The sequence below is a fragment of the Vicia villosa genome, linkage group LG1 (genome assembly GCF_029867415.1).
Source record: "Vicia villosa cultivar HV-30 ecotype Madison, WI linkage group LG1, Vvil1.0, whole genome shotgun sequence".
NCBI lineage: Eukaryota > Viridiplantae > Streptophyta > Magnoliopsida > Fabales > Fabaceae > Vicia > Vicia villosa.
In genome coordinates, this window is record NC_081180.1 from 177,831,554 (window position 1) to 177,857,226 (window position 25,673).

At 34.3% G+C, this 25,673-nt stretch overlaps 3 protein-coding genes across 3 annotated transcripts; 1 reads left to right on the forward strand and 2 right to left on the reverse strand.

Moving 5' to 3' along the window:
- Nucleotides 1–14,639: 14,639 nt before the first annotated feature.
- On the reverse strand, nucleotides 14,640–17,518 carry LOC131660147 (uncharacterized). The gene is made up of 13 exons (XM_058929311.1): nucleotides 17,262–17,518; nucleotides 17,023–17,152; nucleotides 16,859–16,939; nucleotides 16,502–16,620; nucleotides 16,296–16,423; nucleotides 16,111–16,201; nucleotides 15,882–16,038; nucleotides 15,637–15,794; nucleotides 15,416–15,536; nucleotides 15,165–15,263; nucleotides 15,027–15,068; nucleotides 14,885–14,944; nucleotides 14,640–14,804 (listed from the first exon to the last, which is right to left on the reverse strand). The coding sequence occupies exons 1-13, from the start codon at nucleotides 17,516–17,518 to the stop codon at nucleotides 14,640–14,642; spliced, it is 1,608 nt and encodes a 535-aa protein (XP_058785294.1).
- A 107-nt stretch (nucleotides 17,519–17,625) lies between these two features.
- LOC131644695 (uncharacterized) lies at nucleotides 17,626–20,547 on the forward strand. The gene is made up of 5 exons (XM_058915247.1): nucleotides 17,626–17,894; nucleotides 18,873–19,135; nucleotides 19,226–19,437; nucleotides 19,531–19,798; nucleotides 19,934–20,547. The coding sequence occupies exons 1-5, from the start codon at nucleotides 17,801–17,803 to the stop codon at nucleotides 20,225–20,227; spliced, it is 1,131 nt and encodes a 376-aa protein (XP_058771230.1). The 5' UTR covers nucleotides 17,626–17,800; the 3' UTR covers nucleotides 20,228–20,547.
- An 8-nt stretch (nucleotides 20,548–20,555) lies between these two features.
- On the reverse strand, nucleotides 20,556–21,495 carry LOC131644696 (germin-like protein subfamily 3 member 2). The gene has a single exon (XM_058915248.1). The coding sequence runs from the start codon at nucleotides 21,493–21,495 to the stop codon at nucleotides 20,809–20,811; it is 687 nt and encodes a 228-aa protein (XP_058771231.1). The 3' UTR covers nucleotides 20,556–20,808.
- Between the last annotated feature and the right edge of the window lie 4,178 nt (nucleotides 21,496–25,673).

Sequence of the window (25,673 nt, forward strand, 5' to 3'; positions counted from 1 at the left end):
TAGGGTATTTGATTTGGATATTTGGGATGCTTATAAGAAGCCCGTGGGTCCTTGTACAAAGCCCAAGAGGACGCTATCCGAGGGTCCTTGCATTGTAAGCCCAAGAGGAGGCTATGGGAGGGACAATCCAGGGTCCTTTCATTGTAAGCCCAAGAGGAGGCTATGGGAGGGTCACTCGTTTGTACAAAGCCCAAGGGGAGGCATGGTATAGTTGGTTTGAGCTCTTAGAGCGATTTCACCGGGAAACCATACTCTATGTCCTAACCTAAACTAGGGAGATTCTTTGCACGAAGCCCAATAGGAGGCTATGGGGAACCTAGTGTTGTACTAAGTTGAACAAGCACACATATCACACATATGAGCAAACATGAACAAGTATGAACAAACATGAACAGGCATGAACAAGTTATGAATAAGCATATATATGAGAAAGTGTGTGTATATAATGGAGTTTATGAAGGAAATATACCTGTAAGCATGATCCATTTGTATACACAGGGGTTCGGGACTTATACTCGATGAAAGGTCCACTTGAATTTATTCAAAGCTATGTAAACAGGTATTTACAAAGGGCTTGGGACTTATACCTACATGGAGGCCCATGGTATTTTATGAAACATGGTTGATTGTTTTATTTACAGACGCGTCGTTTGAAAAAAAACCGTTTGAAAGTTGTTTTGAAAGAAGTTTTCTTTTTTGTACAAAGAAAAAGAAAAGGGTATGAAAGGGGCTTGGGACTTATACCTACATGGAGGCCCATGGTATATTTGAAAAGTTTTGAATAATTTGAAGTTTTGTTGTTTTGAAAATGATTTGAAAATTGTTTGAAAAGGTTTTGTTTTTGAAGAAGTTTTATTGTTAAAAAAACTGTACAAAAGAAAAAAGAAATGGGACTTACACTCTCTAATATTCGAGAGGCCCCACTTCATTTTGAAAATCGATTGATTAATCAAAAAGGATTTAATCAAAAAGAAGTGGTTTATCGTTTTGAAAAAGAATCGCGATCGCTCGTCTTAAAACGATTTGAATTTGACAAAAGTCAACTTAACTAAGTTAAAACAAGTTTTAATGCTTAATTAAGACCTAAATGATTAGGGTTTGATCACAAAAATATTTACAAGTGGTTAGGTTTAAAAAATCAAATGAAAAACAATATTTAAAGTATTTAAAAATACTTAAAACATGTCATTTTAAACCTATTTAAAAATGTATCAAATAAATATTTTTTGATGATTTTTTTTGATATTCATAAAATATATGTGTTAAATAAAGAGTGTACAAAAAATGAAGCAAAAATAAATTGATTTGATTAGTTAAATAATTAGTTAAAGTTGTTAAGAAAATTGAAGAAAAATAGTGTTAAAAAAAAGGTTTTGGTCCCTAAGGGTGTTGAACCCACGACCTTATGCTCACCACTCAAAAGCATAACCAACTGGACCACGCGCGTGGTCTGATTAACAAAGGCAAAAGATTTGATTATATTTCAAACTCAACATTTAAATTTCCTTCGCAAAAAATGGCGCCAAGAACACCATCCCCATTTGAATTTGAAAATCTTCAAAACTGAACCAAATTGATCAAGTGAAGGGTGTATCTCACTCGTTTTTCCATAAGGAACATGATGGTACCATTTAATTTCATTTATTTTCACTCTAAGGCCATTGATTTTCTGATGAACACGAAGAACCCTAATATGACAAATCATCGTGAAATCGTGTATGATCATGATATGATGCAATTGATTGAGGGTTAATGATCCTCATAGGTGCAGAAACAAGATGGTATGTTCATATTTCATTTATGACGCATGGAGAATAGAGTTTGAAGTTCATGAAGCTTACCTTCAAAAACGGCAAAACTGGAGATTTGATTCTTCAATAGAGGTGTTACAGATGCTTTGTATCGATCTGGATAGCTTCAATGATGATTATGGAAGGTGTCTGGATGCTTGGAACCAACTGAATTCATCTGAGCATGGCCATGGTACCCGATCTGCAGATGCTTCAAGAGTGAATCGAACTTGATGATTCTGGAGTTTTTGATTGATGATGGGTGTTGGGATAGTTCATATGTGATGTATATAAGGTGTTGGAAGTGTTAGTTTGGACAGAAATGATCTTGAATGGATTTTGGCATGATAAGGCTCTCTTTATGCAAACATGGAGGTGAGATGATGATTCTGAGTTTTAAGGTGTTTTGGGGTGTGTGAGTGGATCAAACACATCCCATATGATATTTATGAGATGTTAGAAGCATCATTTTGCTCAGATCTTCGATGGTTTAGAGGTTGAGTTTTCTACCTCTTTGAAAACTATGAAACTTGCAATTCAAGAAAGAAAGAGAAAACCTATGCTTTGTGAGGTTTTGGTGTGTGTTTGAAGATGATTTTAACCTCTATTTATAGGCCAAGGATTCTGAACTAAAAGCTCTTGCAAGTTGATTCAAGAATGATGATTTGGCTTAAGAGATAAAATGGAATCTTTCACATTAAATGCAAATGGTTAAAAGTGACTAAACCATGGTTAAATTCCAAGCTTCCTATCCTCTTCCATTCTGATCTTCAAATCAGAAAATATCATTCAATTATTGGTTCTATGCATCATTGCTTGGATTATAGGTCATGTAGTCTTGAAACTTAGTGAAAAAATAGTGAAAATTCAAGTGAAAATGATCACTAATGTCAAAATTCAAAACCATGGCTACACTCCATATTTTTTCATGCTCTTGGACATTTTGGAAAGCTCATGTTACACACTTCAAAACCCTAGTTGAAAGTTTCTTCAATACCTTTAAGGAAATGGGTGAAAAAGATCCATGAACTTTGAAAAAAATGAAGTTTTAAGTGAAATTTTCCAAAGATGCCAACTTTGAAGCACCATATCTCTTAAATGGTTGATCTTATGGAAAAAAATTATATGTGACAAAGTTGTTTATTGGATCAAAATCTACAACTTTCATGTTGGAAGTTTTTTTCAGTTTGTAGGTGAAATTTTGAGAAATTCCCTTCCAAAGTTTGGAAAAAACCATGCAAAACACTTAGAAAATTTTTTAAGTATGTAAAGTCAAACTTTTGACTTTTTGATTCTTGATTGATTTTCTTGATTTTTCTTGATCAAATGACTTCATATATCATATATTGATGATTTTCAACTTCAAAAGTCATGGTTGACCAAAATTCCCAAAAGTCAAAGGTGTTCTTGTACAGTTGACTTTTTCAGACGAATCGCGTTTCTGGAGATTTCAAATGAAACAGGCTATCCTCACCAAATGAATGGTATGAATGGATCATATTGAGGCATTAGAGGATATTGAATCATAGTTTGAGTTGTGACATCTTGTCCTGATTAAAAAGTCAGTTGTTCAGATGAATTAGGTCAAAAACCCTAATTGTCGACCAGATGAAATTGATGACTGTAGGTCTTGAATTGAGATGTAATTTCCATTGGAGGTTGTCATAGGGATTATTTGAAGATGATTGAAACTTTTGATTGACTTCCTGGGGATTTTTAGGGTTTCCCAAATGTGATCCCTGATTTCAGTCCCTGATAGTTCAAAACCCTGATCTGAGGATTTGTCTGATCAATCTTTGTGTAGGAGATGTCTTGAGCTAATGGATTAGGTCAAAATGATGTACTTGGGGTCTTGAGGTCTTGTCCCAAGTCATTGGGTCAAATCCTGAGCAAAAGTCAAGAGTATGCTATCTTCAGTCAAAACCCTAATCTGGTTGGTTCAGAGCCTTTGAGCTTGTTGAAATGAATCTCTGAGGACCAAATGTTGATTGTTGATGAAGATGATTCATTTGAGATGAAGGGAGAACAAAACCCTAGTTGATTGTTGCTTGTACTGATGAGTGATTTCTTGATTAAATCCCTGCTGAGTCACAAGTAGCAAACACAAACTATGCAATTTGTTAGAGATGCAAATGATGCATATGCAATGATATGAGGTGGTATCTTAGGTCAAAAATTGGGGTATGACAAGATGCTGGTGAAGTTTCTAAGTTCGGTCAAAAGAATGAATCCGTAGATGCTGCTGGTGTTGTTGAAAATAAAGGGTAATCCTATGATTTTATTTGGTTTTGCATGTTATGATAGTAGGTATTGATAAATGTATGGTATTGTGTGATGTTTACTATAGTTTATAATATAAATTTTTGTTATATTATAATCTGTTATGTTGATTGTAAGTGTGGTGTGTGTTATATAAATAAATGGATATTGCAGGTTTGTAGTCTGTAAATGAAACTGAACCTCCACAAATTTGAATATGTTTCCCAAAGAATGTGTTCAAAACTTAGTGTAATGATCAGTTTGTATGTTATTATGTTGAAGGAATAATGGAGATGGGATAGGAAGCGATTTATTGAAAACAGTGGGTGTGAAAGGGAAGGAAAGCAATGCTGCTGGTGAAGTTTTGTTGCCATGCGACAACATAGGTGGAGATAAATTGAAGGGAATAAGTGAAGTTGAAAGGTTGGAGAAAGGAAAGGATAATCATGTAGGTTCATCTTCTGCGGGATTATCAGATACCGCTGATTTGAAGGAATGCATAATGATCTCTTCTAATAGTGACAGGTAAAGGTTTTTTTAAGTGATAGGGAATATATTAGAGTAATAGGCATACTGAGGTTGTTGTGTTGGCATTGAGGTGTAAATGTGGTGTTTATTTCAGGGAAATGAGTCCTATAGAGGAGGAGCTGGAAGAAGCGTACTGAACTCGTGAAGTCCATGATGTAAAGAAGTTTTGCTCAAATGTTATGGTAAGTAGTGCGTAAAGTTTATAGTTGTTGGTACAATGTTGTTATACACAGATGTAATCTAACTGATATTGTTTGTCAATGAGTGCAGCATATTCCTGCAGAAGTAGTAGACAAATGTGGTCTTGCTGGAATGTCAGAGATAGTTCTCTATGATGTGGACAACGGGTACCTATATGACTGCAATGTGAAGAAGAGGCCAAAGAGAAAGGAAACATATTTGTACGGAGAGTGGTTTGACTATGCAAAGGCAGCTGAATTGAAAGTGGGAGATAAAGTGCACTTTGTGATTCGATACCCGCCAGTGTTAGATATTATGGTAACAGTGGAGCGCAGTGGTGGTCGTTGATAAAGCTGTTGGTTTGGCAATGTTTGTGGTGGATGAATAGGACTGTTTTTTGTTAGTTTGGTTTGTATGTGAATGATCGTTTTGTTTTTTATTGTTAATTTTGGCAATGGTGTATGTGAACAAAGATTAAGAATTATGGTACTATGTATGGTTTTTAATTGAATATTATCAGTTTTGGGGTTAAGTTTTATTGATTGTGCAAACTCTGCCATGGGTTTATTTGCAAAATTGATTACCATTGTGTTTCTAAATTAAGTATTGCTTATTATAAGTAGTGAAACAGGATCTCTATCAAAATTAATTACCATTGGGTTCCTAATTTAGTTATTATTGGTTATTATAAGTAGTCAAACAGGATCTCTATAAGTAGTGAAACAGGACCTGTAAATGGTTTCCTATTAAATCTAAATGGTGAACATACAACAATAGACTTATGAAGAATTGAAATTCAATTTAATAGTAAGTGTTAAACAATAATATAGTAATATTAAATAGTTATAAAATAGTTGTAATGTGTTATATTATATTGGGAGGTGAAAGATCAATTGGGTTATGGGCAGTAAATGTGTTCTCATAAGGAATATAAATAAAATGAAAACTGTTTTGAAGTGATGTAAATGCAAAGAAGACTAATTGAACAATTGCATTGAATTCTATTGGACGGTGGAAAAGTAGCAGGTATGTGAAGAGTCCATTTAGAGTGTTATATAAGTAATGTGTAGGAAGGTTGAAAGCACTAAAAACTGAAGCAGTCATCATTACTCTGTAAACAATAGTGTAGGCTGCGAATTTCTAAAAAGATGGAAGGAAATGTTGATCAAGCAATGAAAGGTCAAGGTAAACATATCATTTGAGTGGTTGTTCTGTTACATTTTGAATTGAAAAGCTGAATATGGTTGCATGCAGGTGAAGAAAACTCGGTGAACAAAATGGTTGTGGGGAAAGCTGTCACTTCTGATAACTCTGTGTATGTTTGAATCAGTTTATGTTGAGTATATGTTTTTATGTTTTTATTTAGAAGGTTTGACAACATATTGGTTTATTGGCCATGTTGTTTGTTTGTATTATGTTGCAGATGCCATGAAGCTGATGGTGAGGATGTTAGCTACCATGTAGAGTAGCCTGTTGAGTTACCATATTGTATCTGGAAGAAAGATGTGGTGAATGGGAAGATGGCTCAGTCATGTCTTCTTGTAAGTTATTTTTCGTTTTAGGCTTATTGTCTTAGGACCCTTAATGGGACAATCTAATGTTGTTTTATATTAATATTGTAGGAAATTCCTGAGCATGTTGTGGCAAGTCGCTGGCTAAATGGAGTAAGGTTCGTAGATTTGGTCGATTGGGAAAGGGAAGTCAGGTATGAATGTGAAGTTCATCGTACTGAAAAGGGTCAGATGTTCTTAGGGCGTGGTTGGTACAAATTTGCCAAGGGCAGGAGCCTGCTTGATGGAGACTCTATGGGTTTCAGCATTAAGGATCCCGTCAGCAAGGAGATACTTGTAACAATGTTGAAAAATTGAAAAATGATGTAAAAGTTTGTTATAAGTATCTATCTATCAATATTTTGTAATTCCCTGGTGGACTTAGCTCCATCTTTATATTAATATATAAGATTTTGGTATTTAGATGTTTAGCTATACATACATTGAGGCTTAATAATATAAATGAGAAAGGTACCATAAAACATTACAACATACATATGAAGATATAATTAATTGTTATATTTTTTAACAGTAACGCATCATAAGATTCTATTAATATATGAAATTAATGTAGTATAACATAGAATGCTGTTAGTAATATATATTACTGCTATTACAAAATTACTGAGATAAATGTTTGAAACTCATACATTGTTAAAAACCTCTTTATACACAACATTTGTAGTTTTCCCCTTGAATTTCTTTTCTTCATCATGTATCAGTATTTTGATTCCCTTTTTTGTTGTTACTCTTGACAATGCAACTTAAATCTGGCCGTGTGTAAATACATCTCTTGGTATGTACAAACCGACATTATCCAATAATTGTCCCTGTGTTTTGTTGATTGTCATAGAATAGGAAACTATAATAGGGAACTGTCGTCTATTCAGTTTGAATGGACATGGTGATTGGTATGGTGACATGTCCATTCGAGGTATGTAAACCAAATTTCCCAAACCCTTACCGCCCATTATTGAAGCCTCGAGTACATGGGATGCCATCTTTATTATGCACAGCCTAGTGTCGTTACACAAACCTTCAGATTGATCTATGTTTCTCATGAGCATTATTGGTGTCCCAACCTTTAGTTTTAAGTGATGGTTAGGCAAACCTGATGTTCGGAGGGAACTTAGAAATTCTGGCGTGAGGATATCAACTACTGTTGGGTCACGAATCTCAGACTTGTTAACTGAATTTGCGCTGTAGTAGTCACGAATTTCTCTTGCATTGTTGACTGAACATAATTAGTAAAAGCATAAAATCAATTAATATAATCCATTAAGTTATATATTTTTGTTGTTTAACCTGGCATTAAGTCAAGTATATGGTCATTGATCTGATCAACGATCTCTAGTGTAGAGGCCAGTATTGCTCGACTTTTAAGGTAATCAACGGATTGGAAATTATTTATGAAATCAGGGTATGTGGTATTGACAATGGCCACAATTGGATCATCAAATTTTGTTATCAAAATATCAGGTGGTATGTCGATTTCGGTGGTGCCGTCATTAGGCTCAGATATTCGGCCCTCTCCTATTCTTAAAAGCCAATCTGAAAACTGTGCTATTTCATTTTTATCAGTCTGTGTCGATCCTGTTTGAAGCCGCATGTTTCTTGTCAATGTTAATACCTCAACTGAATGCCATATGTAAGATGCATTTATGGCACAGTGTACAATATTGGAACGACTGCCTCTGGGGACGAGCGGTAAAATCTGTCTAAAATCACCACCGAAAACAACAACCTTTCCACTAAATACATCCTTGGAATATTTGTTTGCACTCATAACATCTTTCAAAGTTCTGTCAAGCGACTCTATTGCATACTTATGTGCCATTGGTGCCTCATCCCATATTATAAGCTTTGTCTGTCGTAGCATGTCTGCAACATCATCGTTGAATTCAACCTTGCAAGTAGAATTGTCCATAGTTGGTATCGGTATCCTGAACTTTGAATGTGCAGTTCTACCTCTTGGAAGTAACAAAGATGCTATACCGCTAGTTGCAAGAGTTAAACATATATCATGTTTTGATCTTAAAGCTGCTGCGAGTGTTCTCCACATATATGTCTTTCTGGTACCACCATAACCATGAAGGAAGAAAACGGCAGGATTCTGAGACTCCACAGCTTGCATAATTTTTTCATAAATACCTCTTTGCTCATCTAAGAAATATAATAGTGAGGGTAAAAGAGTGTTAAAATAATTCATTGATTGAATTTCAAAGTGTAAAATAAAATGAATTTAATCGATGCAGTAGTAACCTATAAGAGCAACAAACAGATTTTCAAATTCCGAGTTCATTGATGCTGTATCGTAATTACACTCATCATATATGAGTCTGTTTCCCAATTGTTCAAGTACATAAGCATTCGGATATGGAATAGGACTAAAATCCTTTAGTGTCCTTCTATTTGCTTGAAGCAGTTTCTCAATTTCTGTTAAAGTCAAATTTTGTAACTCTTCTTGTGTGAGGACTAATTCTGCATTGATATGAGGAATTGAGTTATAATAATGTTGGTAAGTCATCTGTAGATTGTTATTAAGAATTCTTTTGTTTGCTATTTTATTTTGCCTAACAAACCTGGATTTGCAGCCAACGCTCTTTGTGTATGTAAGACACCATCAGATAATAGGAGCCAAGATTGTTCCCAAACATGTGCAGGGCGATTAACAGCACCTGACAAAAGCATGACGACAAACAGTTTTCGAAAAAAATGATCTGTCCCCCAATGACTCGCCTCCTTTATAGCAGATATGTATTCTTTGTCATCTTCAAGAAATCCCATTGCAAAGCACGCATCTCTAAATGTATCAAACTGGATGTTACCCACAGTCCTCATTTCCTCATAAGTTGTTGGTCCTTTTGCTACCGTCAACATCATGCGGAGGTAAAACAGTTCACCAGCTGTTGGCGGAACCCATATGAGACGTCCAATGGTGAAGCCTTTTTTACGCGGTTTCCATTCTCTTTGTTTTTTGTGATAAACAAACTTTGAGACAAATTGACCATAAGTTAATGTTCGTGCTTCTTCATATTTAGCATTTGCCACCAGCCATGCAGTAAACATTGATTCAGTCACACTTGCAGTTTCCAACTCATTTTCCATGCGTGCATAATCTGTATAGTAGATAGGTTTCTCCCCAACCAAATGGTAGAACATACGTTCCACAGCCGGTTTTCTGCCATGAATATTATAAGAGTAAATGCGCCAGGATGCTTCATTGGGGGAGACATACCTGCAATCGAGATATTGTTAGATTTCATCAACATGTTGATTGTTATTTGTTGAAACTGTTGCTGTTATTCTATCATAGCCTTTATTGACATATTTGAAAAGATATTTTATGGAAGTACTCTGATTACACCATTCCATGTTTATATGTGCCTGGTATTTCATAAGAAATCTGGTGTTATATGGAACCACATGTCTGTTGTCCAAGGTGATACAATTTTTTTCAATAGTGAAGGTTTTTGATCTTCTCCTATAAAGTGGTTATCCCTCTGCATCAATAATAGTATGTTCAATAAACTTTTTGGGATAGTATTTAGAACATCTTCCATTCTTCATACATTGTGAGTTCATGCGCGCGAGGCCACAGGGTCCATGCATCATATGTGCCTTAACCAACTTGTATAAATTGGGATGAACAGTCGGGTCGAGAATTTCAGCAGAAATGATGTTGTCTATGTCAGATGGTGTTGGGTATTTGCTCTGAGGGTGTAGGAATATCAATATGTGCGCATGTGGCAATCCACGCTTTGGAATTCAATGGTGTACATATTTATAAAATTGAAAGTTCGTTTGATGTAATATTTTGGTACTCCACAGACACATGATTCAAATGTAGTATAATTAAATGAAACAACTTACATGCAATAACTTTTCCGACGACATGGTGTTTTGTAATATCATCCATGAGGGTATCAAACTTTATTTTGAAAACTTTTGAAATGATATCTGGCCTATCATGGGGTTGTAGTCCTGTTCCTGACAATGCTCTTTTAATTTCAGGCCAATTTGGGTTGCAGGTGAATGTAACAAATAAATCAGGGAATCCCAATCGACTTGAAATGGCCATACTGTCAAAATATAGGTGATCCATATATCTCTTGCTACCAACAAATGTTGATGGCAAAACAACTCGTTTCCCTCGCTTTTGGTGTTCATTTCTTCTATCGCCATCAGTTTGAGTGGTCAAATTATTATATTTGCCCACTCTTAACTTTGATTGATTATCCCTCAACCAATTCAGTCGTTCGGATTCCATCATAGCATAATCGTCGACTAAGAATTGTTGAAATAGACGTCTTGAGTAAAGTAGTGTTTTTGCCTCTTTGTGACGTTGTTGTAACCGGTAAGAAAACCAATCCTTAATGCTCTGACGGTTTTTCTTGGTGACCTCAGTTTCATGGCGATATTTGTGCATTATATTTTTCCTGTAACCATCTTCCCCATAAGGAAATATAAGAGGATACTGATATGCCAAATATGCTGGGTGAAACTCATCTATTCGTTGCAAACCACCATTGCGGCGCTTAATTAAGATGTCCCTTTTATCAGCAGAATCAATGTCTCCCACAATGAGTGCAGCCACTTCTGAGACAGTAGGTTTGTTGTAAACACGACCATCTTCGGATCTATCAGAAATAAGCCTGAGTTTTAAATCTGTGAAAGAATTTGTCCTTAAAACATCCCTTTCCATTCTAAAAGCTTTGGCATGAACATTGTGCTCATCTAACATTAGCTCGAGCTTATTGACAACGGGTCGCTCGATGCCTTTGTTGTCCCTGTGTATTTTTGGCAGTCATGAATAAATAGTTCAACAAAATATTTTTATAAACAAATTGTGTAATTGTGTCTGAGCAGGCTTACTTGAAACATTTTATTCTGTGTTCAACTTCATTGTCCGTGTTGTAGATGTATAATTGAGCGTATTGTGGAGCTTTTCCAGTTTCTGGTAGTAGTGTACCAATTCGATGACAGGTCTGACCCTGCAGTCTCAAAGTAGGGGGTCCTCCTCTTTTAGAGTATGTTGTGTCGAATTTCATTCCGGGGGAGGTGAATGAGAACATTGCGTTGTATGTTCGTATGTTAGCCTGGTAGTTTTTACTGTCTGAATATGTTTTATTAAATAGAAGATCTTACAACACCTGTAGAGGTTGCTCAAGGAACGGGAGAACAATTTTTCCTCCACGGCAGCAATGATGAAACCGAGGAATTGCCGTAATTTTGTGTCTATTCACTTTTTCTTGGTACCACATACATGCTTGGCAGTGTGCGCATTCATAATTTTTGTCTCCAATATCGTAATATTCTGAAAGAAGAAAGCACAATATTGAATATGTCTATTAATAGTGGAAGTGTACATCATTTGGTTATTAGTGTATGATATGGGATATACCTTGAAGATGGGCCTCCTGTAATTGTGCCGGAACTGAATCCTCCTCAGAGTCAGAACTATTAGAAGAATTTAAATTATTGTCAGAGTTGGAGTCATCATTGTCCTGATAATGAGACCCAACTGACATATTATGATTTGAGGTAGATGCATGATCGATGTTCTGACTTTGACTAACAATGTTATTTGAAATTTGAACCCCACTAACTTCAGTATTGAAGAAATTTCTCAATCTTTTTCTGTTATCCAATATTATCTTCCTTCTCTTTCTAGCCATAGCCGTTTCAACAGTGGTTTCATATGTTGCAGAGGATGTAAAATTAAGATTTAAATGGGAAGCGAGGTTGTTTGATCTGACACCATTTCGATAATCCCTCTTCGCTTTGAGAATAAGTTTTCTCCTATTTCTTGCAATTGATGTTTGAGGACCAGTGTTTTCAACAACATCTGTTACCATCACAAACACAAAATATGATGAATAATACAAATAAGATTGATTTGTATAGGTTTATGCACACTATATGAGATGTATAGCATGCTACCTCATGACTTTGAATACTAAAAGTTTACAGTTTCTAATTGAAGGGGCATTGGTGGGTTAAAATGTCATGAATGCAATGTTGATTTTAATTTTTCTTTTCATAGTTGAATATATATGAAGTTGGAACTGAATATGAATAGAATGATAGTTATAGATTTAAATTACCAATTATCCCTCCCTTATAACTGTTGTGTGTGTTAAATGTATTTAATTTAATTTATATAGGTTAATTATAATATTTTATTTGATGCATGTGTTACTATTTTAAAAACACTTTAAGTAAAAACTAATATTATAAGTAAATAGAAACTGAACAGTTAACTTACTCTCTGCATGTACAAAGTACTTGTTTTCTCTTGCACTGAATAGAAGTTTAGCATTGCAACTGGTTGTCGGTTAGGGTTTTCTACAATGGCATCTTCACAAGGAGGTTCTTCTGTGCGGATTCCTTCTGATGATGATAATGATTTCAGGTATGAGCAGTTAGTTTTATTTCACTTTTGTATTGGTGTACAAAATAGGGTCTATTGTTATACAAAATATGGTAGTGTGGTAATAACAGTTATAAGCAGTTAGCGATGGGTGAAGTATCAATATAGTTTAATGTTGTATTATGTGTGATATTTGTCAAAAAATCAAATGCCAGTGAATGGCTATTGGGGTTTTTTATTGTGGGATTATATAGTTAGTTTTTGTTTTATCCAGTCTGTGTGGATCCCGTGCTTGCTCGGTATATAACTATTGCTTAGTAAAGAATGCTTCATATGTGGGTGGTTTTTAATCCATATTTGATGTTGGAACAGCAATGATCAGGCAATGGAAATCATAGGAGAATTGGTAAAGGAAACAGGGTATGATCCCAAGATGGAAAGAAAACGCAGGAACAAATAGCACGATGTAACCCCTGGTAGTGTTGTGTCGAATATTGATGTTGGTACACAAAATAGCGCAGCTGTTAAAAGCAATCACAATGCAGGACCTACAAAAGTAAAAGAGGAAACAACAGACATTGACACAAGTGAAATCAAAGTTTCAGAAGTTGGTGAAGCAAGTGGATCAAAAGAGGGTAAGAAAGGAAGGCGTAAAGTGGTGAAAAAAATCAAAGGTCAGAACAGACATTACTGTAGACCGTTCTACAGGTGCTCAAAATTTTTTCTGGAACACTCATGTTACAAATGCTAAATCTACACAGCAGAATGTAATGGTAAGGAGACATTTGAATATGATCATCATGTTATTGAAAATATAAATAGTGTATAATGTTAATAGTTTCTTTATTTCCTGTATGCAACATTTCCCTAAGGAAATCGCAAAAAGATGCCTCCGTCGCTTTCAAGATGAAATTAACCTGCTGGATGTGAGGACGAAGAACATTGTTACCCGTCAGGTCCACAAAGCTAATAGAAAGGGAATACCCCAGCTATATGAAAAGTACATGGCCCTGGGATGGTACGAAATTGCCAAATCTCTTAACCTGCGTAATGGGGATACAATAGTGTGGAGTATGCTGCGATTCTCTCCGTATATCTACGTGAAGGTTGAAAGACAATGAATTAACTGCTGTTATCAGCTAACCTTGTACTATAGCTGAATTTTAATGGTTATATTATATGTTGGGGATGTTTTTTTTGGTACAGTGGGTTTTATATATTCTACTGTATGTTATTTTGTAAGCACCTTAGCCAAAATGGTAACATACTAATATTTTGTCTATTTGAAGATCTAATGTATAATCATTTTCGGGACAAACTTTTGAAGTTCTCCTATTATATTCTTTTAATCCCCTCTGATATGTTGTTAGTTAAATTTCATAAGATCTATTGTTATCAGCATTATACTAAGATCAGTCATAATATTATTTATTGATAGTTAACATAGTCAAATGTTTAAAGTTTTGGTGTTTCTTTGTGAGGCACAATCAATGTTTCATCATACAATGTAATGAAAGAATGCTTAGGTTCTGTAAATACAAACAAACCATTCTCCGCGACATACATTATTTTAAATACATGCAGTAGAATATTCATTAGTATATCACAGTCAACATCGGATCATTATGTAAAGCTTATATTGTTAAAATAATAAAAAAGCAAGGCCACGTTATAAGAAGTACAGTTAAAATGGAATGAATGGTATATGTTCAAAAAGAATCAAAATAATTGATAATAGTATATATAATATGTAGTAGAAGTTGAATCATTTGAATATAATATGACACACAAACCATAGACATCCTTAAATCAAAATGAACATAACAGAAGCACATAGCCAGTATTCATGCACTATTTATTACAGAAAACCAAATCACACACATTTTAAAAGCAAAGGAAACTAACATCCAGTTTTTATAACAAAGACATAAGCAAAACACACACTAAATAACAATAGATCTAATCAATCTTCTCCATTTCAATTATCTTCTTCAGCTTGTTTGATGACAGTTCTCCATCATGTAATCCGTCCAAATCAGTGGATTCACTTGATGCACTAGGAAAATGCCTCTTACCAGCAGGTGTGACAGCATCAGGCTTGTGCTCAGATGTAATTTCCAGGTCCTACAAGATAATGATGAAGAGTATTAGTCAGGAATATTGATATAAATGTAAGGAGGTAAGTGTGTTGCATTAAAACTCACTGTAACCAATTCACAGTCTTCATTGGCATCTGTTTTAGCCTCATCAACACTCTCTTTAATCTATATATAGTTTAACACATTTTTCAGTATAATATAATCACAGGAAAAGCAAAAAGAGGCATACACAGTTTAAAATTTCTACCTCCAGAGTCTCAGGTATTACAGTTTGGATTGGAATAGGTTCCTTGAGAGTTTAAAAAACAAAATCAAAATCAGTCGAAAGATTGTTATAATAGCAAGTCCTCTTTTATAAAACGAATGACAGTTTATAAGAGCTGACCTCATCTGTTCCCCACTTTTCCTTAAGTTGCTGGATAATAGGATCATTTTTTATAATCATAACGACGGAACAGTTCTTCCAGCGTGGATGCCACTTAACCTTCATAGCCATTTACAACTTCAACAACTGATCAAGTGCTAACGGGAAGTCCAATGGATTAGTAATTCAGCCTATTTAAAGAACCGGCTGTATTAGTGTACGCAGAGTATCGGAAAGTACATTCTAATTCGTGAGCAGAATATAAATATAACCTGAATCATAGTGTTACGAAGTTGGGATGCAGATAAACCTAAGAGCATTTCACATTCTCTGTTCCAGAACAGAAAATTGCAGCTTTTGCCCCCATGAGTAACCTCAATCTCAATCTTATACCTGAAACATCATAAGAAGTCGCTCCATTAAAAAAGCCGACAACATAGAAACGACACAAACATGACAGAAACAACATAGATTAGGTGAGAACAACTAAAACCTAAGGACTTCAGCCATGGTTTCATGACCAGCTTCACACTCAAATGGGGGGCTGTCTCCACGCGCTATAGATTGACACATATGACAGGCACGATAGTACCATCCAAATGGAGACGCGACTAATAATTTTGTTGTAGCGACAGTAGCACAAAATGTAATCTGGACAAAGAGTAGTCAATATCAGAAATTTGGTTCACAATAAATGATGAGGTTATAATTATAATATGGAAAAATAGTAAGACATACATCCGTAAGTTGAATAATCTCAGCAATAGGTAAAACAACAGCCTTTGAGAACAATTTTTGCACAGGAGTCAGCTGTTGATTTTCAGAACTCTGGGAGGATAATTGGGAATTCCCTCCGAGTTGATCAAACAGGGTTACCCTGCTCTCCTCAGGCATTCTGCAGATCATGGATCATTATAAAAGTCATGAATAAAATAATTGCACATAATGGATGATACTAACAACATACCTATCAATACAGTCTTTCATGACAGGAAAATCAGCATCAACACATAAAAGGGTCACATTGTAGGTGTTTGTCACAGACAGAGGATACATTCCTGCAAATTCAAATTATACCTTGTCAATGGATTTATCACAGATTTTGTAGTTTTAGTATTACTTTAAAATGATTTAAATAAGTCATGAAATAACCTTCTTCTTTCACTTTGGCATACTGAAACCACACAACTGTAGGGAGTGATGCAGCAACCCTAACTTTGTTAAACCTGATGAACTGATCCGTGCATGATTCCCACAGAGTACAGTTCAACATGTTGTTGCTAAACCATGATCACAACACATTAGGGTATATCACATGATTCTACTATCAGGGAGTCTTATGTATAACAAAAACAAACCTGTGGTCACGCAACATCATGCTAATTTGCTGCTTCTTTGCGCCCGACTCAGTCTGTGCATAACCAATACTATCCACCATTCCAACGACATCTGAAAGAAATATATTAATTTCACACGGCTAAAAGGCATCAAAACATGAGATAATAAAACATCCAAAAACTATACTCACGAATCAGGACATGTTTGTCAAACTTCCCTGTTATGATGTCCGGAAAACTTGTAAAATAAATCGATTTCGGGGGTATCTCATGTTTGTCTTCATCAAGAACAGACGTTCCAGCAGTAAACTTTACCATATATTTGTGTCATGATGCCTTGAACGCCAGAACATAAGGCACCGCCTTAAAATTAGATACAGTATAAGTATGCCCTAATAGGCATTTTTCGGTGAACACCGACACACGTGGTGCTGGAACAACAACATGAATATCATCTCCCTGCGCCAGAAACCAAAAAATTTTCCAAATTATATAAACATACGTAAATGATAAACATGCCGAAACATAAACAGCGTAATCACCAATTTATCAACAAAGATCATTTCAAAATGTTCCTTGTTGTTAGACACAACATTCCATCTGTGGTGAATCCTAACAACAATCTTCCAAAGCTCTTTTCCATCGTTGACCTCTGCTATTCTCTCAACAGGTCTAGACATGATCATGCAAATTCACACTGCAGTGAATTATAACCGCAGAAGTTAGAAAGCATGGAAAGAGAAGAATGAAAGTGTCTGATAAATAGGCAAGCCATTTAAACAGGTCATTATTGCGCATTGTGCAATTTGGAGCGTGGATAGGCATAGAATGATGAACAATGCGTAATTGCAACATCATGAGAAGCTGGGAGGGTGAAACTTCCACAGTAATAACTGCCGCAGCCCACCATGCAGAGTGAATGATGAGAGAATGATGTTCAAATGCTGATGTGGAATTATGAAGGAACAGATGCTGATGTGGAAGGCCTAAGAATTGAGTAAATGGTAGACTCTTCTTATATGATAGATTAATTTTCATAGGTATGTTTTTTTAGAAGAAATTTTTATTTGGATGAACAAATACAAAATAATTTTTAAATTATTATTAAACACAAAAATCATTTTTGGCATTACAACAATTTGATTTTTCACTCAAATCCAACTTGAATTCTACCAAAAACGACCATTTTTGTCTTCCAAGGAAAATGTTACATCGCCGCCGGGCTCTGTCTGACGTAGAATAGTCTATATTATGTTCATCTAAATCATCTCTTAGATCTGTCTTTGTTTTTACCGTCGCTTATTCTATTCTTCTCTCACAATGGCCACTGGAGTTAACAGAAAAATTTCTGCAGCATCAGCTCGTTCTCACACCAGGAGGGCTAACAAATCCTCCTCTTTTCAGCTTCCTTTTGGTGGGTCTTCGTTTTTTCACTCTTTTTTTCTTCTTTCTTTTGTTAAAGTTTCGATTTTTGCTTCGTTTTTATCCATTTTTAACTGAAAATTTTAATGGGTCTAGCTGTGTAGCTATATAATTGAGGTTACTATCTCAATTATATTGTTTAGTATGAGATTTGTTTCTTAGTATTGTTTAGTTATTAGTAAGCTAAAGTTTAGGGAGAGGTCAAGAACCAAACTTAAGTCTTTTAAGTACAATCCTTTGATCTATCCTTGTTGGCCTTAGTGTGAGGTTATAGCTAGATTTACCTGGGCTCAAGTTATTAATGAGCTTTAGTTAAGGTCCAATTTGTTGGGCGACCGGGGGAATACGAGAGCTAAAAAGGACTATAAGAGACATTGACACTATATATTCATCCAAAATCTTAAGGCGATGAGTTGTAGATGTTGCGTTCCCCGGTCAACCCATCCCTGGTCAACCCAACAAGTGGTACTAGAGTCTGGTTCGAATTGGTGGGGGAGTGGGAGTTGGATCCTGTTATAGGATGTGGGAACTCACACTTGTGGGGGAGTGTTGAAATTCAAGTGCGGGTGGATAAGTCTTACATAGACTAAAGAGAGGCAAGGTTAGATAAATAAGAGAAAGAACCTATACACCTATTACCTTAAGTTTTTGGGTGAATATGTGGTGTCGAGATCTGTTATGGTTTTTGGTCTCGTTGTAGCTCTTGCATTCCCTGATATCCCTAATGAGTAGTATATGCGGGAACTTACACTTATAGGCTCCTTACCATTCACACTTGAATTTCAACATAATCGATCAGAATAAAATAATTATTCAGTTGTAGTATTTTGATATTGAAGCATGGACTTATCCGTTTTTATGTTAAGTTGTAGTATTCCCTGATATTGAAGTATTTTGATAAAGATAAACCATGTTTTGTGTTTTAAGTTTTTACTTATGTGTTTTTAAATTTGGCATTACAAACTTTCAGGGATACTTAAAACAACATTAGCAGTGTTGTTTATTGGGTTTCTAGCATGGGCTTATCAAGCAACTCAACCTCCTCCTCCCAACATATGTGGCTCTCCTGATGGACCACCTATAACCGCGCCAAGAATCAAACTAAGAGATGGAAGGCATTTGGCATACAAAGAGCACGGTGTTCCTAAAGCCGAAGCAAAGTATAAAATCATCTCTGTTCATGGTTTTACCAGTTGCAGGCATGACACAGTGGTGGCCGACACCCTATCACCCGTAATTTTCTATATCACATTTTCTTCTGCCTATTATAGCATTCTTAGATATTTTTCGTGATTTGTAATACTATATTGTGAGGTTTTTCAGGATTTTGTTAAGGACTTGGGGATCTACATTGTATCTTTTGATAGACCTGGTTACGGTGAGAGCGATCCCGATCCAAACCGTACGTTAAAGAGCATTGCTTTGGATGTAGAAGAGCTTGCTGATCAGCTAGGATTAGGGTCTAAATTTTACGTGGTCGGTGTTTCCATGGGTGGACAAGTTGTTTGGAACTGTCTTAAGCACATACCTAACAGGTTGCTTGATTAAATTGTTTATTCAAACACGATCTTATTTAGCTTTTCGAAGTTTTGTTCTGTTGACATTAAAACATTTTTCAATACTAACAGGCTAGCAGGTGCAGCGCTCTTAGCGCCAGTCATCAATTTCTGGTGGCATGATCTTCCTGCAAACTTAAGCGCTGAAGCCTATAGCCAATATAAATTACGTGACCAATGGGCTATTCGTGTTGCACACTACACACCATGGCTAACGTACTGGTGGAACACTCAAAAATGGTTCCCAATTTGTAGTGCGATTTCTCGTAGTCTTGATATCCTTTCAAAACAAGACAAAGTGCTTTTAACTAAGTTGATGGATGATAAAGATAATTATGTGGTAAGTATGAAGCTTTTAGATGATCACAAAATTGGATTTTATTTTCTAGATGCAATACATAGAATGATTGTGCCGATAGAGTATTGGTTTAAATTGATAAAAATTGATTTTGAATTTTTTTTATGGCTTCCACAGGCACAGGTAAGACAGCAAGGCGAATATGAAAGCGTCCACCGCGACTTAAACATTGGATTCGGGAGCTGGGAGTATACTCCTTTAGACATTCAAAATCCATTTCCAAACAACGAAGGTTCCGTTCATCTTTGGCAAGGAGACGAGGATATTCTTGTTCCCGTTACGCTACAACGATACATTGTGCAAAACCTTCCGTGGATTCACTACCACGAACTTCCAGGTTCTGGCCACCTCTTCCCTCATGCCGATGGAGTGAGTGAAACTATCCTTAAGTCGCTTTTAGGTGTGAAGTAGGCTTCTGTATTGGTCGCTGGCTATCTGTGGTCAGCTTCGGCATTTGTTATTTCCCTTTCGGAGAATTGAAACTGAAGTTCATACATTACATTTATATTTGAGAAACTTCGAGCAACGTTGGATGCAAGATGAATACAATTACTTCTTGATGATTAAATATGCCAGATTTTCTTTTCGATTTTTGATTTAACAGAAGGTGTGATGTTTTGTTTTTAATAATCTGTATTTGGTATAGCTTATAACTATTACATACATGAATGCATTTGGTGGTGGATTCTAAATTAGTATAATTTATGAATCTTTTTATCTTTATCCAAAAAGTCTAATTTGAGTATATTGATTATATGAATTTATGACTACATATAATTTGAATTTCCAAACCAAGCTTTCAAGCATAAGCTCCAAGATCTATTATAAAACACTGATACATACACAAACACAACATTGACATGTAAAAACAAATACTAATATAATAGTGTGCGTTAATAACCTTTGATACGTCTCAGACACAAGATACATATTTGATCTGAAGTGTCGGTGTTATATAATATATTACTCAAACTCTGAAGCTCACTATAAAGCTACCTTTCTTGTTTTGGATCAAGTTTTCTTTTCATTGTTCCAATCTGTTTAGAACTCAAGCCAAAAGCCTTCTGCAAAAGCTCCTCATCGATCCCGGAACCAAACACAGCAGAAGGTATCTTCGTCAAACCAGGATTCTGGCCATTAAAACTACCAAACAACGTAACAACTTCATCGCCAACATTCATCATAAAATGAACAAGTCCTCTAGGAAAAACCATAACCTCGCCTTGTTCAAGTATTCTAGCAAAAACCCTATTGTTAGAATCAACAAAACCGGTATAAACTTTTCCTTGAACCACATGAACAAGTTCAGTAGCTCTTGGATGAAAATGCGGTGGATTGATTCCTCCGACTTCAATGTCTGTTCTCGCGAACGACATGCCGAGCGTGTTGAGACCTGGAAAATTTGTAGGGTTTGCAGGTATTACGGATAAGCCGGTTTCTGAGAAGTTTCCGGATGTTTTCATGTTGGAAAAGATGAAGTCGTCGGCGGTGACTTGTGAGGAGTTTTTGCATGGGAGAATGGTGTGAAAGGTGTGATGTGTTTTAATGGATTCAAATGTTTGGTTTGGTATGCAATAGTCTTGAACTGGATCAGGGTCTGAAGCTAGTGTGATGGTGATTAAGTTGAGGGAGAAAATAGAGAGCATAAGCAAAAGCCAGAAGTTATTTTTGTTAAACATTTTTTGTCTTGAAGAATAAGAATGAGTTTGAGCTTGCTTATATAGAAGGAACTAAGGTGCATGTAGGGGTGGGAATAGGCTAGGCTAGGTTAGGCTAGGCTTTATAAGGCCTGGGCCTGGCCTACGATAAACTTACAAGGCCTGAGCCTGGCCTATGGCCTACTATAGGCTCGTTTTTTCAGCCTGGCCTGGCCTTTTTAAAAGCCTGGTCTGGCCTGAAAGCCTATTTAAAAGCCTCTTTCTTATTAATATTTTCAATTAATTCATATTACTTAAAAAGCCTTATAGGTCGCATATATATGAACATTTAGACCGACCTATTTAGCATTTTTTTCTAATATATATGCATATATAGACCAATCTATTTAACACTTTTTCTAATATATATGCATATATAGGCCAACCTATTTAGACTAATTTTAATATATATATGAAAATATAGGCCGGCCTACAAGGCTTTATAGGCTTTTTTAATAGCCTGGGCCTGGCCTATTTTATTAAATAGGCTTTTAAAAAAGCCCAAACCTGGCCTTTTTATCAAATAGGTCTGGCCTGGCCTGGCCTTAAGTAGGCTAGGCTATAGGCCCCTGTAGGCCGGCCTGGCCTATTCCCACCCCTAGGTGCATGTTATGTAATTAGTGCACAAAATTATAATTTTATCAAAGGTCCTACTAAAGTCAACTTTTGTTACTAATGGTTTGATATATTATATAAAATGATTATAGAAATCTTTTTGTTAAATTGATTAAAAGTGATTAAATCATAAGCTAGTCCACGCCTGGTATGAAACGGTGCAGACATTGCATATGATTAAAATGATTAACTAAGAATATGTGTTTTGATTAAAACGGTGCTACATGTTCTAATTGCTTTGCTTGTTTGTGAAGAAAGAATGATATAAATCAGAATGATGAATTTTAATTCACGCATTGCTGACATGGTTATAAGTGTAGGTATTATGGGAGGTGCTCGTGTGTCTTGTGGTCCTCTTTATTTTATTTTTTTATAATTCACACATATTTTTAAAATTATATAAAATTATGAGGTTAATTCTTATGCATGGTTGATGTAAAAAGTTTTACATAGTTAGCCATTTATAATCATTACTTTAAATATAGTTAAAATAAAAATCAAACATAATTTGAAGTCTGATGATTACGATTCACTAAAAATATTTTATATTATTGATGTATTCTAATTAAATTCTAAGTGCTTCAATATTGATCTAATAGCAATATTGTTGGTGAATGAATAATTATGATCATATAGTAGTTTATAGTGATATACGAATTTTGTTTTCATTTAAAATGATAATAATAAAATGATAAATCAATGTCACATCTACGAGTTCGGTCAATGGGTTCACGGGTTTAGAAACTCAAATTAATATCTGAGCTAAAGTTATGCGGGTTATCATGAGTTGGGTTAGATCTACCTATAGATGAACAAGTTTAAATAAGAAAATTTCTTTACGGATCCCCAGCGGTGAAAATCCCGCTGGAAATCCGAAAATACCATTCGGAGATGCATCTCCGAAAAAATTGGGATTTTGATTAATTCAGAGATGCATAAACACCAAAAAAAAATTGGAATTTGGATTAATTCGGATATGCATATCCGAAAACCCAAAAAAATGGTCAGATGTCTTTTTATATATGCATATCCGAATTAATCGAAATCCCAAAAAATTTGGGATATTGATTAATTCAGATATCATAAAATTGATATAATTTATAAGATTTGAATAATAATAATGATAATTATACGGTGGATATTTCCATTCTAATTTCATTTATAAATTAAAAAATAAATATAAAAAATATCACTCATAAATATAAAAATAAATATAAAAAATATGAGATTAAAAATCTTCATATTGATACATAAATATATAAGATATATATTTGTCCTTCATACATAAAAAAATTAAAATATATTTAACTCAAATTAATAAAGAAACGCAATAAAAATTATATTTTATTTGTATATGAATTAAAAATACAAAATAAATATATCCCATAAACATATCCTATCCTAATTTCAATTATACATAAAAAAAATTAAAGGATATTCACTTTGATTTTACTTTTTTAATTATTATTAAGTTTTTTCGGATATACATATCTACAAAATTTCAAGATTAAAAATTGGAATATTTCGTATATGCATCTCCGAAAATACCTTTTTTCCTAAAAAATGTGTTTCCGGAAGTGCATCTCCGAAATCACTTTTTTTCAAAAAAATGAGATGATTTCGAAAGTGCATCTCCGAAACCACATTTTTTCATAAAAAAGTGACTTCGGAGATGCACTTCCAAAATATAGAGGCATTTTTAAAATTTCGCCGCAGATTTACAAGAAGGTTGAGGTCTATAAAGAAATTCTCTTAAATAATTAGTAGGTTGACACGGTTTGGATCAACGGATTTGCGGACCGATCCACACCTATATACTCGTCCTACTCCCAACATGTAAATACTAGTACACAGATTTGTTCTTTTTCACAGGGTTTTACGATATAACCAATCTTATCCATTGATTTGTTGGTGAATATTATTAAGTTGAACATCTTATTTTAAATTTGACTTCAAATCCTCCTCATTGTAGTTGTATAGGTGATTTTTTAAAAATTATTATCATTTATTTATAGATAAAAAAATAAACTTAGTTGCTGTTTTGAGATCGGTCAATTTTAATTTCAAACTCGATTTTGCATACTAAATAATCTTAATTAAGGGTGTATGAGATTGAGTTGGATCAGATTTGATCTAACCGATTAACCAATTTGTTCAAATTTTTAACCCACAATTTTTTTTATCAAAATCAAACTGAATTTACTCAATCATTTGCGACTTGGATTGGATTCAAGGGTAATGTGTAATTGTGTATTAAGCAAAAAAATATTTTTGATAATTTTTTCCATTTATTACAAATTGCACACATTTTCAACAATTAAATTGAGTGGAAAGTTTCATATAATGTCTAATAAAATTTATACATATAATATAATACATAATAATATTAATAAATTTCATAAAACACATTATTTTTTGTAAAGTTTATAAATAAAATAATACAAAAGAAAATAAACAATAACTCTTAGTTTTAAAATTATATAAAGTTATTGGTCTGAAAGAAATTAATATAGTGAAATATTAATGGTGAACGAATACTTGTGGTAAAATAGTGGTCCGTAGATATATACTATTTTTCTTTTTTCATTCAAAATAACTAATAAGATACTCGTGCGTCTGCATAGATTCTATTAATTTGATATAATATAAAAGTATTTAGATACATATGTAAATTTAAAATGAGTTGCTTAAGTGTAAAATAAATAATGATCATAACTCAATTATATTAAATATGTATTGTGCTGATAGTTATTTGTGAGATGAAAATAAAGTTGTTTACACGATTATGGAATATTATCCAATTTGATATTGTATAAAGGATTAATGAACTTTTTGGTCCCTCTAAATATCTCAAACTTCGTTTTTAGTCCCTCTAAAATTTTCCTTCAAAGAATGGTCCTCCTAAAATTTTAAATTTTAACTTTTGGTCCCTCCTACAATTTAGCGACGGTTTTTACAATTTGGCGACGGTTTTAGTGGTTTTTTTATTTTAGCGATGGAATTAGAGACCATTTTAGTACGATTTTGTCATGAGGGACCAAAAGTTAAAATTTAAAATTTTAGGAGGACCATTCTTTGAAGGAAAATTTTAGAGGGACTAAAAACGAAGTTTGAGATATTTAGAAGGACCAAAAAGTTCATTAACCCTTGTATAAATGTATATAGAGACACATATAAATTTGAAATAAGCTACTTAATTGTAAAATGAACAATGATCCTATAAACTCAATTAATGTTGATTAGAAATACAATGACTATTGTGTTGATAGTAACTTGTGAGATGAAAAGTTAGTTGTTGCATGACTATGGAATACTATTCAATTTGATAGTGTAAAATATATTTAGTTATACATGTAAATTTGAAATGAGTTACTTAATCGTAAAATGAACCGTGATCCTATAAACTAAATTATATTAAATAATTGTAAAAAAAATAACCCGTGAGATGGAAAGAGAAAAAAGAGAAAATTTTGACATTTTAAAATAAAAAACTTATCTTTCAAATAAAGACAATTGTTGATTAAAATAAAATAGATATAATGACA

Coding starts and splice junctions, on each gene's coding strand:
- LOC131660147 (XM_058929311.1), bottom strand. CDS start 17,518: ATGAAAATTAATCTATCATATAAGAAGAGTCTACCATTTACTCAATTC. Junction 16,424..16,501: donor ATGATGTTGCGTGACCACAG/GTTTGTTTTTGT, acceptor ATCATGGTTTAG/CAACAACATGTTGAACTGTA. Junction 14,945..15,026: donor TAATACCTGAGACTCTGGAG/GTAGAAATTTTA, acceptor AACTATATATAG/ATTAAAGAGAGTGTTGATGA.
- LOC131644695 (XM_058915247.1), top strand. CDS start 17,801: ATGGCCACTGGAGTTAACAGAAAAATTTCTGCAGCATCAGCTCGTTCT. Junction 19,438..19,530: donor CTTAAGCACATACCTAACAG/GTTGCTTGATTA, acceptor CAATACTAACAG/GCTAGCAGGTGCAGCGCTCT. Junction 19,799..19,933: donor ATGATAAAGATAATTATGTG/GTAAGTATGAAG, acceptor TGGCTTCCACAG/GCACAGGTAAGACAGCAAGG.
- LOC131644696 (XM_058915248.1), bottom strand. CDS start 21,495: ATGTTTAACAAAAATAACTTCTGGCTTTTGCTTATGCTCTCTATTTTC.